Here is a 25,221-nt window from a genome sequence, read left to right as displayed (position 1 = left end):
TATTATAGTAGTTATATTCTTGTATACAGGGGGCAGTATTATAGTAGTTATATTCTTGTACATAGGGGCAGTATTATAGCAGTTATATTCTTGTATATAGGGGCAGTATTATAGCAGTTATATTCTTGTACATAGGGGGCAGTATTATAGTAGTTATATTCTTGTACATAGGGGCAGTATTATAGTAGTTGTATTCTTGTACATAGGGTGCGGTATAGCAGTTATTTTCTTGTATACCGGTATTATAGCAGTTACATTTTCTAGTAATATTTATAGACTGCTCGTCATGGCTTTTCTCTCCTCTGACATTTGCAGTGTTTTTGTCCTCCGTCCTCGGTGCGTCACTGTCCTCGGCGGTGACATCAGTCCTTCTTTCGGAGGATTCCCTTGTGCGGCGGATTCTCCACATACCGTATATACCGTGCCCCGTGTTATATGAGCAGGTGACGGCTTTGTATGGGAGAGGCAACCACAGGGCACATACTGAACATTGCGGACACAGATATTTCGGGTGCCGCACTCAGACGACCCCTTCCGGTGCGGTCTTGGCCGCTCTTGGGCCTTTCTCGGGGCATTACGCCATTGCACGTCTTTTTTTTCCACCATATTGGACTTTTTTCCTTTTTGTTACAAGTGTAACCAGTTAATTCTATTCTCCCCGTTCTCTACCTGCAGCGATCGCGGTGGGCTAATGTGTTGCTATAGTAACACCTCTGTCCCTATTTGCTCCCATAGACGATCCATTGTTTCTTTTTTTTCAATAATGGAGGTTGGGGAGCCGCCGCTCGGTGTCACATTAGAGACAATGGCTCCAGGTCATCATTTTGTTTTTTTAATGTCACTTTTTATTTTATTTTTTTGCGCCAAATTCTTCAAAATCAAAAAATAGTATTTTATTTTTTATCTGTTTTATGGCTTTTTAGTTGCTTTATTTACATGAAAGAATGAAGGTGCAAATTACAATCCTGGCCACGTGGGTCCCCGGGTGTCCGAGCCTCAGTGCGGCGGCGGTGGCACTGGCTGCGGGCAGCGTTGGGTACACAGAGGCTGTCACCCCTGCAGTGGGTGAGGCGAGTCCGCGGGCTGCTGGGGATATACGGCACGGCCTGAGCTGAATACAGATGAGCTGGTGGGGATGCATCCTCACGGCTTGTCGTAGCACGCTCGCAGGGTGGGGTGAGAGGGAATCGCAGCTTTCCACGGCTCGGAGGGAGAAGGATACCTCTACGTGAAGCCTCACACCTAAGGGGGCGATGACCGAGGTGGGCGGCTAGGGACGGCGGAGCGGAGGAGACAATGGAGCAGAAGCAGCCGGCCTTCACCCTACAGAAGGCCCTGCTGCAGCCGGTGAAGATGTGCATGCTGGATATGCCCCTGCTGGTGGATACAGACGTGAGTACTCCCTTATACCAGGGATGGGTGGGTAACAGTGCACTGTGGGGGATGACGAGGCTGCATACAGATGTGGGTACACCAGTGATGCCCTTTACCAGGGATGGATGGGTAACGGAGCATTATGGGGGATGACGAGGCTGCATGCAAATGTGATTACTCCCATGTTGCCTTTTACCAGTGATGGGTGGGTAACGGTGCACTATGGGGGATGACGAGGCTGCATACAGACGTGAGTACTCCAGTGATGCCCTTTACCAGGGATGGGTGGGTAATGGTGCACTATGGGAGATGACGAGGCTGCATACAGACGTGGGTACTCCAGTGATGCCCTTTACCAGGGATGGGTGGGTAATGGTGCACTATGGGAGATGACGAGGCTGCATACAGACGTGAGTACTCCAGTGATGCCCTTTACCAGGGATGGGTGGGTAACGATGCACTATGGGGGATGACGAGGCTGCATACAGACGTGAGTACTCCAGTGATGCCCTTTACCAGGGATGGGTGGGTAACGGTGCACTATGGGGAACGACGAGACTGCATACAGACGTGAGTACTCCAGTGATGCCCTTTACCAGGGATGGGTGGGTAATGGTGCACTATGGGGGATGACGAGGCTGCATACAAACGTAAGTACTCCCATGTTGCCCTTTACCAGGGATGGGTGGGTAACGGTGCACTATGGGGGATGACGAGGCTGCATACAGACGTTAGTACTCCCATGTTGCCCTTTACCAGGGATGGGTGGGTAATGGTGCACTATGGGGGATGACGGGGCTGCATACAGACGTGAGTACTCCCATGTTACCCTTTACCAGGGATGGGTGGGTAACGGGGCACTATGGGGGATGACGAGGCAACATAGAGACGTTAGTACTCCAATGTTGCCCTTTACCAGGGATGGGTGGGTAATGGTGCACTATGGGGGATGACGGGGCTGCATACAGACGTGAGTACTCCCATGTTACCCTTTACCAGGGATGGGTGGGTAACGGTGCACTATGGGGGATGACGAGGCTGCATACAGACGTGAGTACTCCCATGTTGCCCTTTACCAGGGATGGGTGGGTAATAGTGCACTATGGGGGATGACGAGGCTGCATACAGACGTGGGTACTCCAATGTTGCCCTTTACCAGTAATGGGTGGGTAACCGTGCACTATGGGGGATGACGAGGCTGCATACAGACGTGAGTACTCCCATGTTGCCCTTTACCAGTAATGGGTGGGTAAGGGTGCACTATGGGGGATGACGAGGCTGCATACAGACGTGAGTACTCCAGTGATGCCCTTTACCAGGGATGGGTGTGTAAGGGTGCACTATGGGGGATGACGAGGCTACATACACACGTGGGTACTCCAGTGATGCCCTTTACCAGGGATGGGTGGGTAATGGTGCACTATGGGGGATGACGAGGCTGCATACAGACGTGAGTACTCCAGTGATGCACTTTACCAGGGATGGGTGGGTAACCGTGCACTATGGGGGATGACGAGGCTTCATACAGACGTGAGTACTCCCCTACCAGTAATGGGTGGGTAAGGGTGCACTATGGGGGATGACGAGGTTGCATGCAAACGTGAGTACTCCAGTGATGCCCTTTACCAGGGATGGGTGGGTAACAGTGCACTATGGGGGATGACGAGGCTACATACAGACGTGGGTACTCCAGTGATGCCCTTTACCAGGGATGGGTGGGTAATGGTGCACTATGGGAGATGACGAGGCTGCATACAGACGTGAGTACTCCAGTGATGCACTTTACCAGGGATGGGTGGGTAACAGTGCACTATGGGGGATGACGAAGCTGCATACAGACGTGAGTACTCCCATGTTGCCCTTTACCAGGGATGGGTGGGTAAGGGTGCACTATGGGGGATGACGAGGCTGCATACAGATGTGAGTACTCCCATGTTGCCCTTTACCAGGGATGGGTGTGTAAGGGTGCACTATGGGGGATGACGAGGCTACATACACACGTGGGTACTCCAGTGATGCCCTTTACCAGGGATGGGTGGGTAATGGTGCACTATGGGGGATGACGAGGCTGCATACAGACGTGAGTACTCCAGTGATGCACTTTACCAGGGATGGGTGGGTAACCGTGCACTATGGGGGATGACGAGGCTTCATACAGACGTGAGTACTCCCATGTTGCCCTTTACCAGTAATGGGTGGGTAAGGGTGCACTATGGGGGATGACGAGGTTGCATGCAAACGTGAGTACTCCAGTGATGCCCTTTACCAGGGATGGGTGGGTAACAGTGCACTATGGGGGATGACGAGGCTACATACAGACGTGGGTACTCCAGTGATGCCCTTTACCAGGGATGGGTGTGTAATGGTGCACTATGGGGGATGACGAGGCTGCATACAGACGTGAGTACTCCAGTGATGCACTTTACCAGGGATGGGTGGGTAACAGTGCACTATGGGGGATGATGAGGCTTCATACAGACGTGAGTACTCCCATGTTGCCTTTTACCAGGGATGGGTGGGTAACGGTGCACTAGTGGGGATGACGAGGTTGCATACAGACGTGAGTACTCCAGTGATGCCCTTTACCAGGGATGGGTGGGTAACAGTGAACTATGGGGGATGAGGAGGCTGCATACAGACGTGAGTACTCTCATGTTGCCTTTTACCAGGGATGGGTGGGTAACGGTGCACTAGTGGGGATGACGAGGTTGTATGCAAACGTGAGTACTCCAGTGATGCCCTTTACCAGGGATGGGTGGGTAATGGTGCACTATGGGGGATGACGAGGCTGCATACAGACGTGAGTGCTCCAGTGATGCCCTTTACCAGGGATGGGTGGGTAACTGGGCACTATGGGGGATGACGAGGGTGCATAGAGTCGTTAGTACTCCCATGTTGCCCTTTACCAGGGATGGGTGGGTAATGGTGCACTATGGGGGATGACGAGGCTGCATGCAAACGTGAGTACTCCAGTGATGCCCTTTACCAGGGAGGGGTGGGTAATGGTGCACTATGGGGGATGACGAGGCTGCATGCAAACGTGAGTACTCCAGTGATGCCCTTTACCAGGGATGGGTGGGTAAGGATGCATTATGGGGGATGACGAGGCTGCATACAGACGTGAGTACTCCCATGTTCCCCTTTACCAGGGATGGGTGGGTAATGGTGCACTATGGGGAATGACGAGGCTGCATACAGACGTGAGTGCTCCAGTGATGCCCTTTACCAGTGATGGATGGGTAATGGTGCACTATGGGGGATGACGAGACTGCATACAGACGTGAGTACTCCAGTGATGCCCTTTACCAGGGATGGGTGGGTAATGGTGCACTATGGGGAATGACGAGGCTGCATACAGACGTGAGTGCTCCAGTGATGCCCTTTACCAGGGATGGGTGGGTAACAGTGCACTATGGGGGATGACGAGGCTGCATACAGACGTGAGTACTCCCATGTTGCCCTTTACCAGGGATGGGTGGGTAACTGCACTATGGGGGAATGACGAGGCTGCATACAGACGTGAGTTCTCCCATGTTGCCCTTTACCAGGGATGGGTGGGTAATGGTGCACTATGGGGGATGACGAGGCTGCATGCAAACGTGAGTACTCCAGTGATGCCCTTTACCAGGGATGGGTGGGTAAGGATGCATTATGGGGGATGACGAGGCTGCATACAGACGTGAGTACTCCAGTGATGCCCTTTACCAGGGATGGGTGGGTAACGGTGCACTATGGGGGATGACGAGGGTGCATAGAGTCGTTAGTACTCCCATGTTGCCCTTTACCAGGGATGGGTGGGTAATGGTGCACTATGGGGGATGACGAGGCTGCAAACTTCCCCAGAGCCTCTGCATGGCCGCTTAGGGTTGCACCATTTTTTGGTAACACCTTTTATATATGATGATGCATATGATGATGATGATGATGCATATGATGATGATGATGCATATGATGATGATGATGCATATGATGATGATGCATATGATGATGATGCATATGATGATGATGATGCATATGATAATGATGCATATGATGATGATGCATATGATGATGATGCATATGATGATGATGCATATGATGATGATGATGCATATGATGATGATGCATATGATGATGATGCATATGATGATGATGCATATGATGATGATGCATATGATGATGATGATGCATATGATGATGATGCATATGATGATGATGCATATGATGATGATGATAATGATGCATATGATGATGATGATGCATATGATGATGATGATGATGATGCATATGATGATGATGCATATGATGATGATGATAATGATGCATATGATGATGATGATGCATATGATGATGATGCATATGATGATGATGATGCATATGATGATGATGCATATGATGATAATGATGCATATGATGATGATGCATATGATAATGATGCATATGATGATGATGATGCATATGATGATGCATATGATGATGATGCATATGATGATGATGATAATGATGCATATGATGATGATGATGCATATGGTAATGATGATGCATATGATGATGATGCATATGATGATGATGCATATGATGATGATGATGCATATGATGATGCATATGGTGATGATGCATATGATGATGATGATGATGCATATGATGATGATGATGATGCATATGATGATGATGATGCATATGATGATGATGATGCATATGATGATGATGCATATGATGATGATGCATATGATGATGATGCATATGATGATGCATATGATGATGATGATGCATATGATGATGATGATGCATATGATGATGATGATGCATATGATGATGATGATGCATATGATGATGATGATGCATATGATGATGATGCATATGATGATGATGCATATGATGATGCATATGATGATGATGATGATGCATATGATGATGATGATGCATATGATGATGATGATGCATATGATGATGATGATCCATATGATGATGATGATGCATATGATGATGATGCATATGATGATGATGCATATGATGATGATGCATATGATGATGCATATGATGATGATTATGCATATGGTGATGCATATGATGATGATGATGCATATGATGATGATGCATATGATGATGATGCATATGATGATGATGATGCATATGATGATGATGCATATGATGATGATGATGCATATGGTGATGATGATGCATATGATGATGATGATGCATATGGTGATGCATATGATGATGATGCATATGATGATGATGCATATGATGATGATGATGCATATGATGATGATGCATATGATGATGATGATGCATATGGTGATGATGATGCATATGATGATGATGATGATGCATATGATGATGATGCATATGATAATGATGCATATGATGATGATGCATATGATGATGATGCATATGATTATGATGATGATGCATATGATGATGATGCATATGATAATGATGCATATGATGATGATGCATATGATGATGATGATGCATATGATGATGATGCATATGATGATGATGATGCATATGATGATGATGCATATGATGATGATGCATATGATGATGATGCATATGATGATAATGATGCATATGATGATGATGCATATGATGATGATGATGCATATGATGATGATGCATATGATGATGATGCATATGATGATGATGCATATGGTGATGATGATGCATATGATGATGATGATGCATATGGTGATGCATATGATGATGATGCATATGATGATGATGCATATGATGATGATGATGCATATGATGATGATGCATATGATGATGATGATGCATATGGTGATGATGATGCATATGATGATGATGATGATGCATATGATGCATATGATAATGATGCATATGATGATGATGCATATGATGATGATGCATATGATTATGATGATGATGCATATGATGATGATGCATATGATAATGATGCATATGATGATGATGCATATGATGATGATGATGCATATGATGATGATGCATATGATGATGATGATGCATATGATGATGATGCATATGATGATGATGCATATGATGATGATGCATATGATGATAATGATGCATATGATGATGATGCATATGATGATGATGATGCATATGATGATGATGCATATGATAATGATGCATATGATAATGATGCATATGATGATGATGCATATGATAATGATGCATATGATGATGATGATGCATATGATGATGATGCATATGATGATGATGCATATGATGATGATGATAATGATGCATATGATGATAATGATGCATATGATGATGATGATGCATATGATGATGATGATGATGCATATGATGATGATGCATATGATGATGATGATAATGATGCATATGATGATGATGATGCATATGATGATGATGCATATGATGATGATGATGCATATGATGATGATGCATATGATGATAATGATGCATATGATGATGATGCATATGATAATGATGCATATGATGATGATGATGCATATGATGATGCATATGATGATGATGCATATGATGATGATGATAATGATGCATATGATGATGATGATGCATATGATAATGATGATGCATATGATGATGATGCATATGATGATGATGCATATGATGATGATGATGCATATGATGATGCATATGGTGATGATGCATATGATGATGATGATGATGCATATGATGATGATGATGCATATGATGATGATGATGCATATGATGATGATGATGCATATGATGATGATGATGCATATGATGATGATGCATATGATGATGATGCATATGATGATGATGCATATGATGATGCATATGATGATGATGATGCATATGATGATGATGATGCATATGATGATGATGATGCATATGATGATGATGATGCATATGATGATGATGATGATGCATATGATGATGATGCATATGATGATGATGCATATGATGATGCATATGATGATGATGATGCATATGATGATGATGATGCATATGATGATGATGATGCATATGATGATGATGATCCATATGATGATGATGATGCATATGATGATGATGCATATGATGATGATGCATATGATGATGATGCATATGATGATGCATATGATGATGATTATGCATATGGTGATGCATATGATGATGATGATGCATATGATGATGATGCATATGATGATGATGCATATGATGATGATGATGCATATGATGATGATGCATATGATGATGATGATGCATATGGTGATGATGATGCATATGATGATGATGATGATGCATATGGTGATGCATATGATGATGATGCATATGATGATGATGCATATGATGATGATGATGCATATGATGATGATGCATATGATGATGATGCATATGGTGATGATGATGCATATGATGATGATGATGCATATGGTGATGCATATGATGATGATGCATATGATGATGATGATGCATATGATGATGATGATGCATATGGTGATGATGATGCATATGATGATGCATATGATGATGCATATGATGATGATGCATATGATGATGATGATGATGCATATGATGATGATGCATATGATGATGATGATGCATATGGTGATGATGATGCATATGATGATGATGATGCATATGGTGATGCATATGATGATGATGATGCATATGATGATGATGATGCATATGGTGATGATGATGCATATGGTGATGATGATGCATATGATGATGATGCATATGATGATGATGATGATGCATATGATGATGATGCATATGATGATGATGATGCATATGATGATGCATATGATGATGATGCATATGATGATGATGATGCATATGATGATGCATATGATGATGATGATGCATATGATGATGATGCATATGATGAAGATGATGCATATGATGATGATGATGCATATGATGATGATGCATATGATGATGCATATGATGATGATGATGCATATGATGATGATGCATATGATGATGATGATGATGCATATGATGATGATGCATATGATGATGATGATGATGCATATGATGATGATGCATATGATGATGATGATGATGCATATGATGATGATGATGATGCATATGATGATGATGCATATGATGATGATGATGCATATGATGATGCATATGATGATGATGCATATGATGATGATGATGCATATGATGATGCATATGATGATGATGATGCATATGATGATGATGCATATGATGATGCATATGATGATGATGATGCATATGATGATGATGCATATGATGATGATGCATATGATGATGCATATGATGATGCATATGATGATGATGCATATGATGATGATGATGATGCATATGATGATGATGCATATGATGATGATGCATATGATGATGCATATGATGATGGTGCATATGATGATGATGCATATGATGATGATGCATATGATGATGATGCATATGATGATGCATATGATGAAGATGATGCATATGGTGATGATGATGCATATGATGATGATGCATATGATGATGATGCATATGATGAAGATGATGCATATGGTGATGATGATGCATATGATGATGCATATGATGATGATGCATATGATGATGATAATGATGATGCATATGATGATGATAATGATGATGCATATGATAGACATAAACCGGTACAATCTAATGATGTCGTCATTACCCGGTGGTAACGATCCGCAGGGCCCCGATTACGACTCAAAAGTTGATGACGATGGATTCCCCGAGCGCCGAGTGATCGACATCAATCACTGAAACAATAGGAAGATCCCTAGGTTGATATTTGGATGTATATGTGTAGATCACCGCTTGCTGTCAGTGAATGTAAACTTGTACATTTGTAACATTCGCGGTGCACATGCTCCTCTTTATTAATGCCCTTTGGAGCAAGGCAGGGGCTACGCGGCGACTCTGCCCCCCAAACAGGTCCTGTGACCCCCAGATCGCAGCGTAACGCAGGTGATGAGAGCTCCGACCGCAGCAATAGTCGTAGAAAGTCCCCTCGTTCCGACATTGTGGGTGTCGCTGTGACGGGGCCTGCTCCGATCACTATTGAGGGAGGCATCTGTGGTATGCAGCGCAGAACGCACAGATCAGCGCCGCTCCGCCTCTGCCGCTCCGCCTCTGCCGCTCCGCCTCTGCCGCTCCGCCTCTGCCGCTCCGCCTCTCGGGGCTTTTACGCTTCACAACATTTCAGTTTCATTCACCGCGCGTCATCCTGAAACATCGGGTGACTCACGAGAAACCGAACCATTCACATTCCTGGGGACCGGCTTTCATTTCTGCTTTGTTTGTAAACACGAAAACTTGGGGGAAATCCACAACATGCACTGATCACCACGAGCAGGACGGGCACGGACAGGCGGCACTACCCACTACATGTGCTCACTGCAGCATAAAGGCCGAGAAATAGGGAGCGCAGCTCTGGAGTATAATGCAGGATCAGTAATGTATGTACACAGTGACTGCACCAGCAGAATAGGGAGCGCAGCTCTGGAGTATAATGCAGGATCAGTAATGTATGTACACAGTGACTGCACCAGCAGAATAGGGAGCGCAGCTCTGGAGTATAATACAGGTGTAACTCAGGATCAGTAATGTAATGTATGTACACAGTGACTGCACCAGCAGAATAGTGAGTGCAGCTCTGGAGTATAATACAGGATGTAACTCAGGATCAGTAATGTAATGTATGTACACAGTGACTGCACCAGCAGAATAGGGAGCGCAGCTCTGGAGTATAATGCAGGATCAGTAATGTATGTACACAGTGACTGCACCAGCAGAATAGTGAGTGCGGCTCTGGAGTATAATACAGGAGGTAACTCAGGATCAGTAATGTATGTACACAGTGACTGCACCAGCAAAATAGTGAGTGCAGCTCTGGAGTATAATACAGGAGGTAACTCAGGATCAGTAATGTAATGTATGTACACAGTGACTGCACCAGCAGAATAGTGAGTGCAGCTCTGGAGTATAATAAAGGAGGTAACTCAGGATCAGTAATGTAATGTATGTACACAGTGACTGCACCAGCAGAATAGTGAGTGCAGCTCTGGAGTATAATACAGGATGTAACCCATGATCAGTAATATAATGTATGTACACAGTGACTGCACCAGCAGAATAGTGAGTGCAGCTCTGGAGTATAATACAGGAGGTAACTCAGGATCAGTAATGTATGTACACAGTGACTGCACCAGCAGAATAGTGAGTGCAGCTCTGGAGTATAATACAGGAGGTAACTCAGGATCAGTAGTGTATGTACACAGTGACTGCACCAGCAGAATAGTGAGTGCAGCTCTGGAGTATAATACAGGAGGTAACTCAGGATCAGTAATGTAATGTATGTACACAGTGACTGCACCAGCAGAATAGTGAGTGCAGCTCTGCAGTATAATACAGGAGATAACTCAGGATCAGTAATGTAATGTATGTACACAGTGACTGCACCAGCAGAATAGTGAGTGCAGCTCTGGAGTATAATACAGGAGGTAACTCAGGATCAGTAATGTATGTACACAGTGACTGCACCAGCAGAATAGTGAGTGCAGCTCTGGAGTATAATACAGGAGGTAGCTCAGTCTCAGGATCAGGAGTGTAATACCATATATATGATGTGTAACATGGTGTTTGTGCCTGAATGCATGAGAACTACATGGAGAATATTACTGTTTGGTAATATACAGGTGGTCACAGTGTCTTGGTGGTCCTACGGGGGGGGGGGGGCGGGGGTTTCGGTGGTGTCGTGGCCGGGTGTGTGGTTCTCCCGTGTAATGTACATGTTGGGTGGTCTTTCTCTGGAGGACACCCAGGGTCCGGTGCTCTCCAATTACAGATTTGGAGCATGAGCCCATTATATTGCAGCTGGTGGATGTCGCCCCTTGGCAGCCGCACTCAAGTTTCCTCCTTGGCAGTGTGCGGGGTGTGATGAGATCCGGTGTGCGGGGTGTGATGAGATCCGGTGTGCGGGGTGTGATGAGATCCGGTGTGCGGGGTGTGATGAGATCCGGTGTGCGGGGTGTGATGGGATCCGGTGTGCGGGGTGTGATGAGATCCGGTGTGCGGGGTGTGATGAGATCCGGTGTGCGGGGTGTGATGAGATCCGGTGTGCGGGGTGTGATGAGATCCGGTGTGCGGGGTGTGATGGGATCCGGTGTGCGGGGTGTGATGAGATCCGGTGTGCGGGGTGTGATGAGATCCGGTGTGCGGGGTGTGATGAGATCCGGTGTGCGGGGTGTGATGAGATCCGGTGTGCGGGGTGTGATGAGATCCGGTGTGCGGGGCGTGATGAGATCCGGTGTGCGGGGTGTGATGAGATCCGGTTTGCTGGGTGTGATGAGATCCGGTGTGCGGGGTGTGATGGGATCCGGTGTGCGGGGTGTGATGGGATCCGGTGTGCGGGGTGTGATGGGATCCAGTGTGCGGGGCGTGATGAGATCCAGTGTGCGGGGTGTGATGGGATCCGGTGTGCCGGGCGTGACGAGATCCGGTGTGCCGGGCGTGACGAGATCCGGTGTGCCGGGCGTGACGAGATCCGGTGTGCCGGGCGTGACGAGATCCGGTGTGCCGGGCGTGACGAGATCCGGTGTGCCGGGTGTGACGAGATGCGGTGTGCCGGGTGGGATGAGATCCGGTGTGCGGAGTGTGATGAGATCCGGTGTGCGGAGTGTGATGAGATCCGGTGTGCGGGGTGTGATGAGATCCGGTGTGCGGGGTGTGATGGGATCCGGTGTGCCGGGCGTGACGAGATCCGGTGTGCCGGGTGTGACGAGATGCGGTGTGCCGGGTGTGATGAGATGCGGTGTGCCGGGTGTGATGAGATCTGGTGTGCGGGGTGGGATGAGATCCGGTGTGCGGGGTGTGATGAGATCCAGTGTGCGGGGTGTGATGGGATCCGGTGTGCCGGGCGTGACTAGATCCGGTGTGCCGGGTGTGATGAGATCTGGTGTGCGGAGTGTGATGAGATCCCGTGTGCGGGGTGTGATGAGATTCGGTGTGATCACGTGGTCGTCCCTGCAGGATCTCCTGCCCTCAGTGCAGGTAACACTTCTCACAAGCCCCTACAATCACTGTGACAAACCTTCAGCTGTGAGAAGTATCAGGTCTGTGCAGGCTTTCAGTCTGGATGCTTTACTAGTAATGCAACTATTCACTGACAGCAAGCACAGGTGTGGAAAATGCTGAAGCACAGGGAGTGTTGGGACCTTGCCCCTTCTCTTTGTCGCTCCTTGTCTTTGCTGAATGATCATTAATAACTAGTATTTAACCCTTGGTGAATCCTCTTATAGGAGATCCCCCGTCCTCCTATGACTTGTCGGACTCTTGGCGTCTTGGCCCTCGGCGGTGCAGAGCCGGCTGCGGTGCCAGCAGGTAACCTGGCATTAAGTAGGCGTTCCCAGCCGTAAGTAAATAACCTGGAGGAAGAAGATGACGGAGGAATGCCGAGTCCTGACAATCGCAGCATTTATTCTGTAGTGGAGCCGGTAGGACGCACCGTCCAGGTATGAACCTGCGACCCGCACCTCCGGAGAAGCCCATGTCTCTGAGGAAGGACAACCTGTACCTCAGCTACCTGGCCAAAATCCTGGAGACCTTCTGCCTCCATGTCCCAGGGCCAAGCCTGGTAAGTAATGGCCGATTCTAGCACCTCAGTGCGTATAGTGCCCACATGCAGCGTGGCGCTGTGTTACTGGCAGTAGAGAAGGGCATGTCACCCTTGCCCTAAGAAACCTCTCTCATCAGTTTGAGGGGTCGAAGACGTCCCCTCTCTGTGGACAAAAGTGGTCCGAGACGTCCCCTCTCTGTGCACAAAAGTGGTCCGAGACGTCCCCTCTCTGTGCACAAAAGTGGTCAGAGACGTCCCCTCTCTGCGGACAAAAGTGGTCAGAGACGTCCCCTCTCTGCGGACAAAAGTGGTCAGAGACGTCCCCTCTCTGCGGACAAAAGTGGTCAGAGACGTCCCCTCTCTGCGGACAAAAGTGGTCAGAGACGTCCCCTCTCTGCGGACAAAAGTGGTCAGAGACGTGCCCTCTCTGTGGACAAAAGAGGTCATAGGTGTCCCACAGTAACTTGGGGTCAGAGACTTCAACCCATCCAGCTCACAGAGAGGAGAGTGGAGACGTCTCCTTTTGGGCTGCATGGAAGAGTTGGAGACGTCCCTCTTTGGGTGGTCAGGAAGGTCAGAGACGTCCTCTTTTGAGCAACTAGGTAGGATCAGGGCCGTTTCCCTTTGGACAGACAGGAGACACCCCCCTCTGCAGAATGAAGGTGTCTAAGATGTCCCCCTCTGGGCAGTCAGAAAGACCCAGAGTCGTACTCTATTTGGCAGACAGGAGGGGTTGGAGACATCCCCCTTTGGGTGACCCTGAGAGATCTCAGACATCCCCCTTTCCGTTGCCAGGAAGGGTGGGACACATCTCCCTTTTGGTGGCCTGAAAGAGTCAGAGACGACCCCCTTTCGACGGCCAGGAAGGGTCGTGGCATCCCTCCTTTCGGCAGCCAGGAGAGGTCCCTCTTTCGGCGGCCAGGACGGGTCAGAGGCGTTCCTTTTTCAGTGGCCAGGAAGGGTCAGAGGCGTCCCTCTTTTGGCTCCAAGAAGGGGCGTGGGCGTCCCCCCCTTTCGGCTGCCAGGAAACGTCGGAGGCAATCCTCTTTCGGTGGCCATGAAGGGTCGGAGGCGACTCCCTTTTGGCAGCAAGGAAGGGTCGTGGGTGTCCCCCTTTTGGCGGCCAGGAAAGGTCGTGGGCGTTCCCCGTTTGGCAGCCAGGAAGGGTCGGAGGCGTCCCCCTTTTGGCAGCCAGGAAGGGTCGGAGGCGTCCCCCTTTTGGCAGCCAGGAAGGATCGTGGGCATCCCCCGTATGGCAGCCAGGAAGGGTCGTGGGCGTCCCCCTTTTGGCAGCCTGGAAGGGTCGTGGGCATCCCCCATTTGGCAGCCAGGAAGGGTCGTGGGCGTCCCCCTTTTGGCAGCCAGGAAGGGTCGTGGGCGTCCCCCTTTTGGCAGCCAGGAAGGGTTGTGGGCGTCCTCCTTATGGCAGCCAGGAAGGGTCGTGGGCGTCCCCTTTTCGACGGCCAGGAAGGCTCATGACATCCTCCCTTACGGCAGCCAGGAAGGGTCGTGGGCGTCCCCCTTTCGGCGGCCAGGAAGGGTCGGAGGCGTCCCCCTTTTGGCAGCCAGGAAGGGTCGGAGGCGTCCCCCTTTTGGCAGCCAGGAAGGGTCGTGGGCGTCCCCCTTTCGGCGGCCAGGAAGGGTCGGAGGCGTCCCCCTTTTGGCAGCCAGGAAGGGTCGGAGGCGTCCCCCTTTTGGCAGCCAGGAAGGGGTCGGAGGCGTCCCCCTTTTGGCAGCCAGGAAGGGTCGGAGGCGTCCCCCTTTTGGCAGCCAGGAAGGGGTCGGAGGCGTCCCCCTTTTGGCAGCCAGGAAGGGTCGGAGACGTCCCCCTTTTGGCAGCCAGGAAGGGTCGTGGGCGTCCCCCTTTCGGCGGCCAGGAAGGGTCGGAGGCGTCCCCCTTTTGGCTCCCGGAAGGGTCGTGGCATTGTCCCTTTTGGCAGCCAGGAAAGGTCGGAGATGTCTCCTTTTTGCCGTCCTGGAAGGGTCAGAAATGTCCCACTGTGGGCAGGAGGAGGGGTCACAGACCTTCTTCTCTGGGCGGTCTGGAAGCTTTGGAGAGTTCCCCTTTTGGGCAGCCAGGACTGGTGGGAGACTAGTGAGGGTCGGAGTTGTCCTCTCAGTGGTCACAGTTTCCCCCCAGTGGCCATGGACCTCCTCTCTGCAGTTATAGACGGCACCTCGGTGGTTGGAGACCTCCTCTTGGTCAGCGTGCCGTCTTCTCACTGTGGGGCTCTGAGGAGACCCCCCTCACCCCCATATATCACAGGCGTGCCCTGACCCCTCCGCAGGCTGCGCTGTGTCTTCGCCGTCCCCCTGAGGTTTTCGTTGCTGCCCTAATTATCAGTGATTACGGTTTGGATGGTGGCGTCTGCAAAATTAGCGGTTTTACATCCGTGAACCAAACGCGCCAGTTTCTGAGCCACAAATGACGGTGATGTGGCAGGCAATAATGATTCTAAAAGGGGTGCAATGTGCGATACCAAAAACGAGACTGGGTCAAGGGTATGAATACTTTTACAATTGGCTGAATGCATGAAAAGTGGGTGAAATTCCCGTCCGTGTCGCCCCCGCGCTGCTCTATTGTACGAAAGCCGACACATTCGTTTCTTTAGAAATTGCTAATCTGTTACCCCCTGACGAGTGAGATACGTAAACTCCGGCGCCCCCTCAGGTTCCCAGAAATCCCAAAAGTGAAATTAGCTGAGCCCGGCGGGTTCCTGACAGTCACGTGCCCCCACCTTCCCGCCATTGTGCAATCCGGCCGGCGGTTTGTGGAGGCGCTCGGCGCAGCAGCGTGATGTGATTCTAACCCTGTTTTCGGGAACTGGCGAAACCTCATTTTCTGCAGAGAACTGAGATTCCTGCTTAACCCTGCGCTGCCCGGACCCAGAAGTGGATGATATTCGCAGGGTCCTGGATAGGCGAGATGATGGCGGCGACCCATAATGGGTCAATACCTGATGGTTCTGGTCCATATGTGCAGCCGTGTCCTGATAGTGTTACCCCTGATACGTGGGACCCCTGTCACCAGCCCCCTCTGGATTTGTCAGACCCATTTTCACCCTTTCTCTCTATGTTGCTGCGTAACCTCAGGTCGGGGCCGGGTTTACGTGGGGTCGGCCACAGTTCCTTGTTTTTCCTGCGGTTTGCTGACATCGGCTGCAGGTTTCGTTCTTTGGGCACTTTTTATAGTGATGAGTTGCTTTATTGGGAGTCCTGGCTCAGCGTTTTACATGGGGCTGTCACATGTCACTTCCTACAGACTTACATGAACCGTCCCTTATACGGACACCACAAATATCCCTATAGATAAGTCAGCGGCCCTTATGTTTGTCTAATGCAAATAGTAGATAACAAATAACAAATAAATGCAACTTTTTTCATTAAACATATCCTGCCATTTTGGGTCTTCAGTCCCCTCCAAAATAAAGCTTTTCCATGGAGCAGTCTGATGCTGCCGTATCCTCCACTTGTAGCAGTCTGATGCTGCCGTATCCTCCACTTGTAGCAGTCTGATGCTGCCGTATCCTCCACTTGTAGCAGTCTGATGCTGCCGTATCCTCCACTTGTAGCAGTCTGATGCTGTGTATCCTCCACTTGTAGCAGTCTGATGCTGTGTAACCTCCACTTGTAGCAGTCTGATGCTGTGTATCCTCCACTTGTAGCAGTCTGATGCTGTGTAACCTCCACTTGTAGCAGTCTGATGCTGTGTATCCTCCACTTGTAGCAGTCTGATGCTGTGTATCCTCCACTTGTAGCAGTCTGATGCTGTGTAACCTCCACTTGTAGCAGTCTGATGCTGTGTAACCTCCACTTGTAGCAGTCTGATGCTGTGTAACCTCCACTTGTAGCAGTCTGATGCTGTGTATCCTCCTTTTGTAGCAGTCTGATGCTGCCGTATCCTCCACTTGTAGCAGTCTGATGCTGTGTATCCTCCACTTGTAACAGTCTGATGCTGTGTATCCTCCACTTGTAGCAGTCTGATGCTGTGTATCCTCCACTTGTAGCAGTCTGATGCTGTGTATCCTCCACTTGTAGCAGTCTGATGCTGTGTATCCTCCACTTGTAGCAGTCTGATGCTGTGTATCCTCCACTTGTAGCAGTCTGATGCTGTGTATCCTCCACTTGTAGCAGTCTGATGCTGTGTAACCTCCACTTGTAGCAGTCTGATGCTGTGTATCCTCCTCTTGTAGCAGTCTGATGCTGTGTATCCTCCTCTTGTAGCAGTCTGATGCTGTGTATCCTCCACTTGTAGCAGTCTGATGCTGTGTATCCTCCTCTTGTAGCAGTCTGATGCTGTGTAACCTCCTCTTGTAGCAGTCTGATGCTGTGTAACCTCCACTTGTAGCAGTCTGATGCTGTGTATCCTCTTCTTGTAGCAGTCTGATGCTGTGTAACCTCCACTTGTAGCAGTCTGATGCTGTGTATCCTCCACTTGTAGCAGTCTGATGCTGTGTAACCTCCACTTGTAGCAGTCTGATGCTGTGTAACCTCCACTTGTAGCAGTCTGATGCTGTGTATCCTCCTCTTGTAGCAGTCTGATGCTGTGTAACCTCCACTTGTAGCAGTCTGATGCTGTGTATCCTCCACTTGTAGCAGTCTGATGCTGTGTAACCTCCTCTTGTAGCAGTCTGATGCTGTGTATCCTCCCCTTGTAGCAGTCTGATGCTGTGTATCCTCCCCTTGTAGCAGTCTGATGCTGTGTAGCCTCCACTTGTAGCAGTCTGATGCTGTGTATCCTCCTCTTGTAGCAGTCTGATGCTGTGTATCCTCCCCTTGTAGCAGTCTGATGCTGTGTAGCCTCCACTTGTAGCAGTCTGATGCTGTGTAGCCTCCACTTGTAGCAGTCTGATGCTGTGTAGCCTCCACTTGTAGCAGTCTGATGCTGTGTAGCCTCCACTTGTAGCAGTCTGATGCTGTGTATCCTCCACTTGTAGCAGTCTGATGCTGTGTATCCTCCACTTGTAGCAGTCTGATGCTGTGTAACCTCCACTTGTAGCAGTCTGATGCTGTGTATCCTCCTCTTGTAGCAGTCTGATGCTGTGTATCCTCCTCTTGTAGCAGTCTGATGCTGTGTATCCTCCCCTTGTAGCAGTCTGATGCTGTGTATCCTCCCCTTGTAGCAGTCTGATGCTGTGTAGCCTCCACTTGTAGCAGTCTGATGCTGTGTATCCTCCTCTTGTAGCAGTCTGATGCTGTGTATCCTCCCCTTGTAGCAGTCTGATGCTGTGTATCCTCCCCTTGTAGCAGTCTGATGCTGTGTATCCTCCACTTGTAGCAGTCTGATGCTGTGTATCCTCCACTTGTAGCAGTCTGATGCTGTGTAACCTCCACTTGTAGCAGTCTGATGCTGTGTATCCTCCACTTGTAGCAGTCTGATGCTGTGTAACCTCCACTTGTAGCAGTCTGATGCTGTGTATCCTCCACTTGTAGCAGTCTGATGCTGTGTATCCTCCACTTGTAGCAGTCTGATGCTGTGTAACCTCCACTTGTAGCAGTCTGATGCTGCGTAACCTCCACTTGTAGCAGTCTGATGCTGTGTATTCTCCACTTGTAGCAGTCTGATGCTGTGTATCCTCCACTTGTAGCAGTCTGATGCTGTGTATCCTCCACTTGTAGCAGTCTGATGCTGTGTATCCTCCACTTGTAGCAGTCTGATGCTGTGTAACCTCCACTTGTAGCAGTCTGATGCTGTGTAACCTCCACTTGTAGCAGTCTGATGCTGTGTAACCTCCTCTTGTAGCAGTCTGATGCTGTGTATCCTCCACTTGTAGCAGTCTGATGCTGTGTAACCTCCACTTGTAGCAGTTTGATGCTGTGTAACCTCCACTTGTAGCAGTCTGATGCTGTGTAACCTCCACTTGTAGCAGTCTGATGCTGTGTAACCTCCACTTGTAGCAGTCTGATGCTGTGTATCCTCCACTTGTAGCAGTTTGATGCTGTGTAACCTCCACTTGTAGCAGTCTGATGCTGTGTAACCTCCACTTGTAGCAGTCTGATGCTGTGTATCCTCCACTTGTAGCAGTCTGATGCTGTGTAACCTCCACTTGTAGCAGTCTGATGCTGTGTAACCTCCACTTGTTGCAGTCTGATGCTGTGTATCCTCCTCTTGTAGCAGTCTGATGCTGTGTATCCTCCACTTGTAGCAGTCTGATGCTGCGTATCCTCCTCTTGTAGCAGTCTGATGCTGTGTAACCTCCACTTGTAGCAGTCTGATGCTGTGTATCCTCCACTTGTAGCAGTCTGATGCTGTGTATCCTCCACTTGTAGCAGTCTGATGCTGTGTAACCTCCACTTGTAGCAGTCTGATGCTGTGTATCCTCCATTTGTAGCAGTCTGATGCTGCGTAACCTCCACTTGTAGCAGTCTGATGCTGTGTATCCTCCTCTTGTAGCAGTCTGATGCTGTGTATCCTCCATTTGTAGCAGTCTGATGCTGTGTAACCTCCTCTTGTAGCAGTCTGATGCTGTGTAACCTCCACTTGTAGCAGTCTGATGCTGTGTAACCTCCACTTGTAGCAGTCTGATGCTGTGTATCCTCCACTTGTAGCAGTCTGATGCTGTGTAACCTCCACTTGTAGCAGTCTGATGCTGTGTATCCTCCACTTGTAGCAGTTTGATGCTATGTAACCTCCACTTGTAGCAGTCTGATGCTGTGTAACCTCCACTTGTAGCAGTCTGATGCTGTGTAACCTCCACTTGTAGCAGTCTGATGCTGTGTATCCTCCACTTGTAGCAGTTTGATGCTGTGTAACCTCCACTTGTAGCAGTCTGATGCTGTGTAACCTCCACTTGTAGCAGTCTGATGCTGTGTAACCTCCACTTGTAGCAGTCTGATGCTGTGTATCCTCCACTTGTAGCAGTCTGATGCTGTGTAACCTCCACTTGTAGCAGTCTGATGCTGTGTAACCTCCACTTGTAGCAGTCTGATGCTGTGTATCCTCCACTTGTAGCAGTCTGATGCTGTGTAACCTCCACTTGTAGCAGTCTGATGCTGTGTATCCTCCACTTGTAGCAGTTTGATGCTATGTAACCTCCACTTGTAGCAGTCTGATGCTGTGTAACCTCCACTTGTAGCAGTCTGATGCTGTGTATCCTCCACTTGTAGCAGTCTGATGCTGTGTAACCTCCACTTGTAGCAGTCTGATGCTGTGTAACCTCCACTTGTAGCAGTCTGATGCTGTGTATCCTCCTCTTGTAGCAGTCTGATGCTGTGTAACCTCCACTTGTAGCAGTCTGATGCTGTGTATCCTCCTCTTGTAGCAGTCTGATGCTGTGTATCCTCCACTTGTAGCAGTCTGATGCTGTGTATCCTCCTCTTGTAGCAGTCTGATGCTGTGTAACCTCCTCTTGTAGCAGTCTGATGCTGTGTAACCTCCACTTGTAGCAGTCTGATGCTGTGTATCCTCTTCTTGTAGCAGTCTGATGCTGTGTAACCTCCACTTGTAGCAGTCTGATGCTGTGTATCCTCCACTTGTAGCAGTCTGATGCTGTGTAACCTCCACTTGTAGCAGTCTGATGCTGTGTAACCTCCACTTGTAGCAGTCTGATGCTGTGTATCCTCCTCTTGTAGCAGTCTGATGCTGTGTAACCTCCACTTGTAGCAGTCTGATGCTGTGTATCCTCCACTTGTAGCAGTCTGATGCTGTGTAACCTCCACTTGTAGCTGTCTGATGCTGTGTATCCTCCACTTGTAGCAGTCTGATGCTGTGTATCTTCCACTTGTAGCAGTCTGATGCTGTGTATCCTCCACTTGTAGCAGTCTGATGCTGTGTAACCTCCACTTGTAGCAGTCTGATGCTGTGTATCCTCCTCTTGTAGCAGTCTGATGCTGTGTAACCTCCACTTGTAGCAGTCTGATGCTGTGTATCCTCCTCTTGTAGCAGTCTGATGCTGTGTATCCTCCACTTGTAGCAGTCTGATGCTGTGTATCCTCCACTTGTAGCAGTCTGAAGCTGTGTATCCTCCACTTGTAGCAGTCTGATGCTGTGTAACCTCCACTTGTAGCAGTCTGATGCTGTGTATCCTCCACTTGTAGCAGTCTGATGCTGCCGTAACCTCCACTTGTAGCAGTCTGATGCTGTGTATCCTCCACTTGTAGCAGTCTGATGCTGTGTATCCTCCACTTGTAGCAGTCTGATGCTGTGTAACCTCCAATTGTAGCAGTCTGATGCTGTGTATCCTCCTTTTGTAGCAGTCTGATGCTGTGTATCCTCCACTTGTAGCAGTCTGATGCTGTGTATCCTCCACTTGTAGCAGTCTGATGCTGTGTATCCTCCACTTGTAGCAGTCTGATGCTGTGTATCCTCCACTTGTAGCAGTCTGATGCTGCCGTATCCTCCACTTGTAGCAGTCTGATGCTGCGTATCCTCCACTTGTAGCAGTCTGATGCTGCGTAACCTCCACTTGTAGCAGTCTGATGCTGTGTATCCTCCTCTTGTAGCAGTCTGATGCTGTGTATCCTCCTCTTGTAGCAGTCTGATGCTGTGTAACCTCCACTTGTAGCAGTCTGATGCTGTGTATCCTCCACTTGTAGCAGTCTGATGCTGTGTATCCTCCACTTGTAGCAGTCTGATGCTGTGTATCCTCCTTTTGTAGCAGTCTGATGCTGCCGTATCCTCCACTTGTAGCAGTCTGATGCTGCCGTATCCTCCACTTGTAGCAGTCTGATGCTGTGTATCCTCCTCTTGTAGCAGTCTGATGCTGTGTATCCTCCACTTGTAGCAGTCTGATGCTGTGTAACCTCCACTTGTAGCAGTCTGATGCTGTGTATCCTCCATTTGTAGCAGTCTGATGCTGCCGTAACCTCCACTTGTAGCAGTCTGATGCTGTGTATCCTCCACTTGTAGCAGTCTGATGCTGTGTATCTTCCACTTGTAGCAGTCTGATGCTGTGTATCCTCCACTTGTAGCAGTCTGATGCTGTGTATCCTCCTTTTGTAGCAGTCTGATGCTGCCGTATCCTCCACTTGTAGCAGTCTGATGCTGTGTATCCTCCTCTTGTAGCAGTCTGATGCTGTGTATCCTCCTCTTGTAGCAGTCTGATGCTGTGTATTCTCCACTTGTAGCAGTCTGATGCTGTGTATCCTCCACTTGTAGCAGTCTGATGCTGTGTATCCTCCTTTTGTAGCAGTCTTATGCTGCCGTATCCTCCACTTGTAGCAGTCTGTTGCTGCCGTATCCTCCACTTGTAGCAGTCTGATGCTGTGTATCCTCCTCTTGTAGCAGTCTGATGCTGTGTATCCTCCACTTGTAGCAGTCTGATGCTCTGTAACCTCCACTTGTAGCAGTCTGATGCTGTGTATCCTCCATTTGTAGCAGTCTGATGCTGCGTAACCTCCACTTGTAGCAGTCTGATGCTGCGTAACCTCCACTTGTAGCAGTCTGATGCTGTGTATCCTCCTCTTGTAGCAGTCTGATGCTGTGTATCCTCCATTTGTAGCAGTCTGATGCTGTGTATCCTCCTCTTGTAGCAGTCTGATGCTGCCGTATCCTCCACTTGTAGCAGTCTGATGCTGTGTATCCTCCACTTGTAGCAGTCTGATGCTGTGTATCCTCCACTTGTAGCAGTCTGATGCTGTGTATCCTCCACTTGTAGCAGTCTGATGCTGTGTATCCTCCACTTGTAGCAGTCTGATGCTGTGTATCCTCCACTTGTAGCAGTCTGATGCTGTGTATCCTCCACTTGTAGCAGTCTGATGCTGTGTATCCTCCACTTGTAACAGTCTGATGCTGTGTATCCTCCACTTGTAGCAGTCTGATGCTGTGTATCCTCCACTTGTAGCAGTCTGATGCTGTGTATCCTCCACTTGTAGCAGTCTGATGCTGTGTATCCTCCACTTGTAGCAGTCTGATGCTGTGTAACCTCCACTTGTAGCAGTCTGATGCTGTGTATCCTCCTCTTGTAGCAGTCTGATGCTGTGTATCCTCCTCTTGTAGCAGTCTGATGCTGTGTATCCTCCTCTTGTAGCAGTCTGATGCTGTGTATCCTCCACTTGTAGCAGTCTGATGCTGTGTATCCTCCTCTTGTAGCAGTCTGATGCTGCCGTAACCTCCACTTGTAGCAGTCTGATGCTGTGTATCCTCCTTTTGTAGCAGTCTGATGCTGTGTATCCTCCACTTGTAGCAGTCTGATGCTGTGTATCCTCCACTTGTAGCAGTCTGATGCTGTGTATCCTCCACTTGTAGCAGTCTGATGCTGTGTATCCTCCACTTGTAGCAGTCTGATGCTGTGTAACCTCCACTTGTAGCAGTCTGATGCTATGTATCCTCCTCTTGTAGCAGTCTGATGCTGTGTAACCTCCACTTGTAGCAGTCTGATGCTGTGTATCCTCCACTTGTAGCAGTCTGATGCTGTGTAACCTCCACTTGTAGCAGTCTGATGCTGTGTATCCTCCACTTGTAGCAGTCTGATGCTGTGTATCCTCCTCTTGTAGTAGTCTGATGCTGTGTATCCTCCACTTGTAGCAGTCTGATGCTGTGTATCCTCCACTTGTAGCAGTCTGATGCTGTGTATCCTCCACTTGTAGCAGTCTGATGCTGTGTAACCTCCACTTGTAGCAGTCTGATGCTGTGTAACCTCCACTTGTAGCAGTCTGATGCTGTGTATCCTCCACTTGTAGCAGTCTGATGCTGTGTAACCTCCACTTGTAGCAGTCTGATGCTGTGTATGCTCCACTTGTAGCAGTCTGATGCTGTGTAACCTCCACTTGTAGCAGTCTGATGCTGTGTATCCTCCTCTTGTAGCAGTCTGATGCTGTGTAACCTCCACTTGTAGCAGTCTGATGCTGTGTAACCTCCACTTGTAGCAGTCTGATGCTGTGTATGCTCTACTTGTAGCAGTCTGATGCTGTGTAACCTCCACTTGTAGCAGTCTGATGCTGTGTATCCTCCTCTTGTAGCAGTCTGATGCTGTGTAACCTCCACTTGTAACAGTCTGATGCTGTGTATCCTCCACTTGTAACAGTCTGATGCTGTGTATCCTCCACTTGTAGCAGTCTGATGCTGTGTATCCTCCACTTGTAGCAGTCTGATGCTGTATAACCTCCATTTGTAGCAGTCTGATGCTGTGTAGCCTCCACTTGTAGCAGTCTGATGCTGTGTAACCTCCACTTGTAGCAGTCTGATGCTGTGTAACCTCCACTTGTAGCAGTCTGATGCTGTGTAACCTCCACTTGTAGCAGTCTGATGCTGTGTATCCTCCACTTGTAGCAGTCTGATGCTGTGTATCCTCCTCTTGTAGCAGTCGGATGCTGTGTATCCTCCACTTGTAGCAGTCTGATGCTGTGTAACCTCCACTTGTAGCAGTCTGATGCTGTGTAACCTCCACTTGTAG

General features: G+C 48.5%; 1 protein-coding gene across 6 annotated transcripts in view; it reads left to right on the top strand.

Annotated features, from left to right (window-relative positions):
- Positions 1–25,221, top strand: part of RALGDS (ral guanine nucleotide dissociation stimulator) — a 167,097-nt gene that overhangs the window by 50,306 nt on the left and 91,570 nt on the right. Inside the window, exon 1 of one of the 6 annotated variants that reach the window (XM_075324401.1) lies at positions 1,097–1,392. The exons of 4 other annotated variants lie outside the window; for them this stretch is intronic. In XM_075324401.1, coding sequence (XP_075180516.1) covers positions 1,297–1,392 — 96 coding nt within the window. In that variant the 5' untranslated portion in view covers positions 1,097–1,296. Of the gene's footprint in view, positions 1–1,096; positions 1,393–13,771; positions 13,907–25,221 lie in introns of those variants that run through there. One more of the 6 variants, XM_075324398.1, reaches the window with a different exon arrangement.

This window comes from Anomaloglossus baeobatrachus, chromosome 9, assembly GCF_048569485.1.
Source record: "Anomaloglossus baeobatrachus isolate aAnoBae1 chromosome 9, aAnoBae1.hap1, whole genome shotgun sequence".
Classification (NCBI taxonomy): domain Eukaryota; kingdom Metazoa; phylum Chordata; class Amphibia; order Anura; family Aromobatidae; genus Anomaloglossus; species Anomaloglossus baeobatrachus.
The sequence above is the reverse complement of the archived record's forward strand: the minus strand, read 5'-3'. Positions and strand labels throughout refer to the sequence as shown.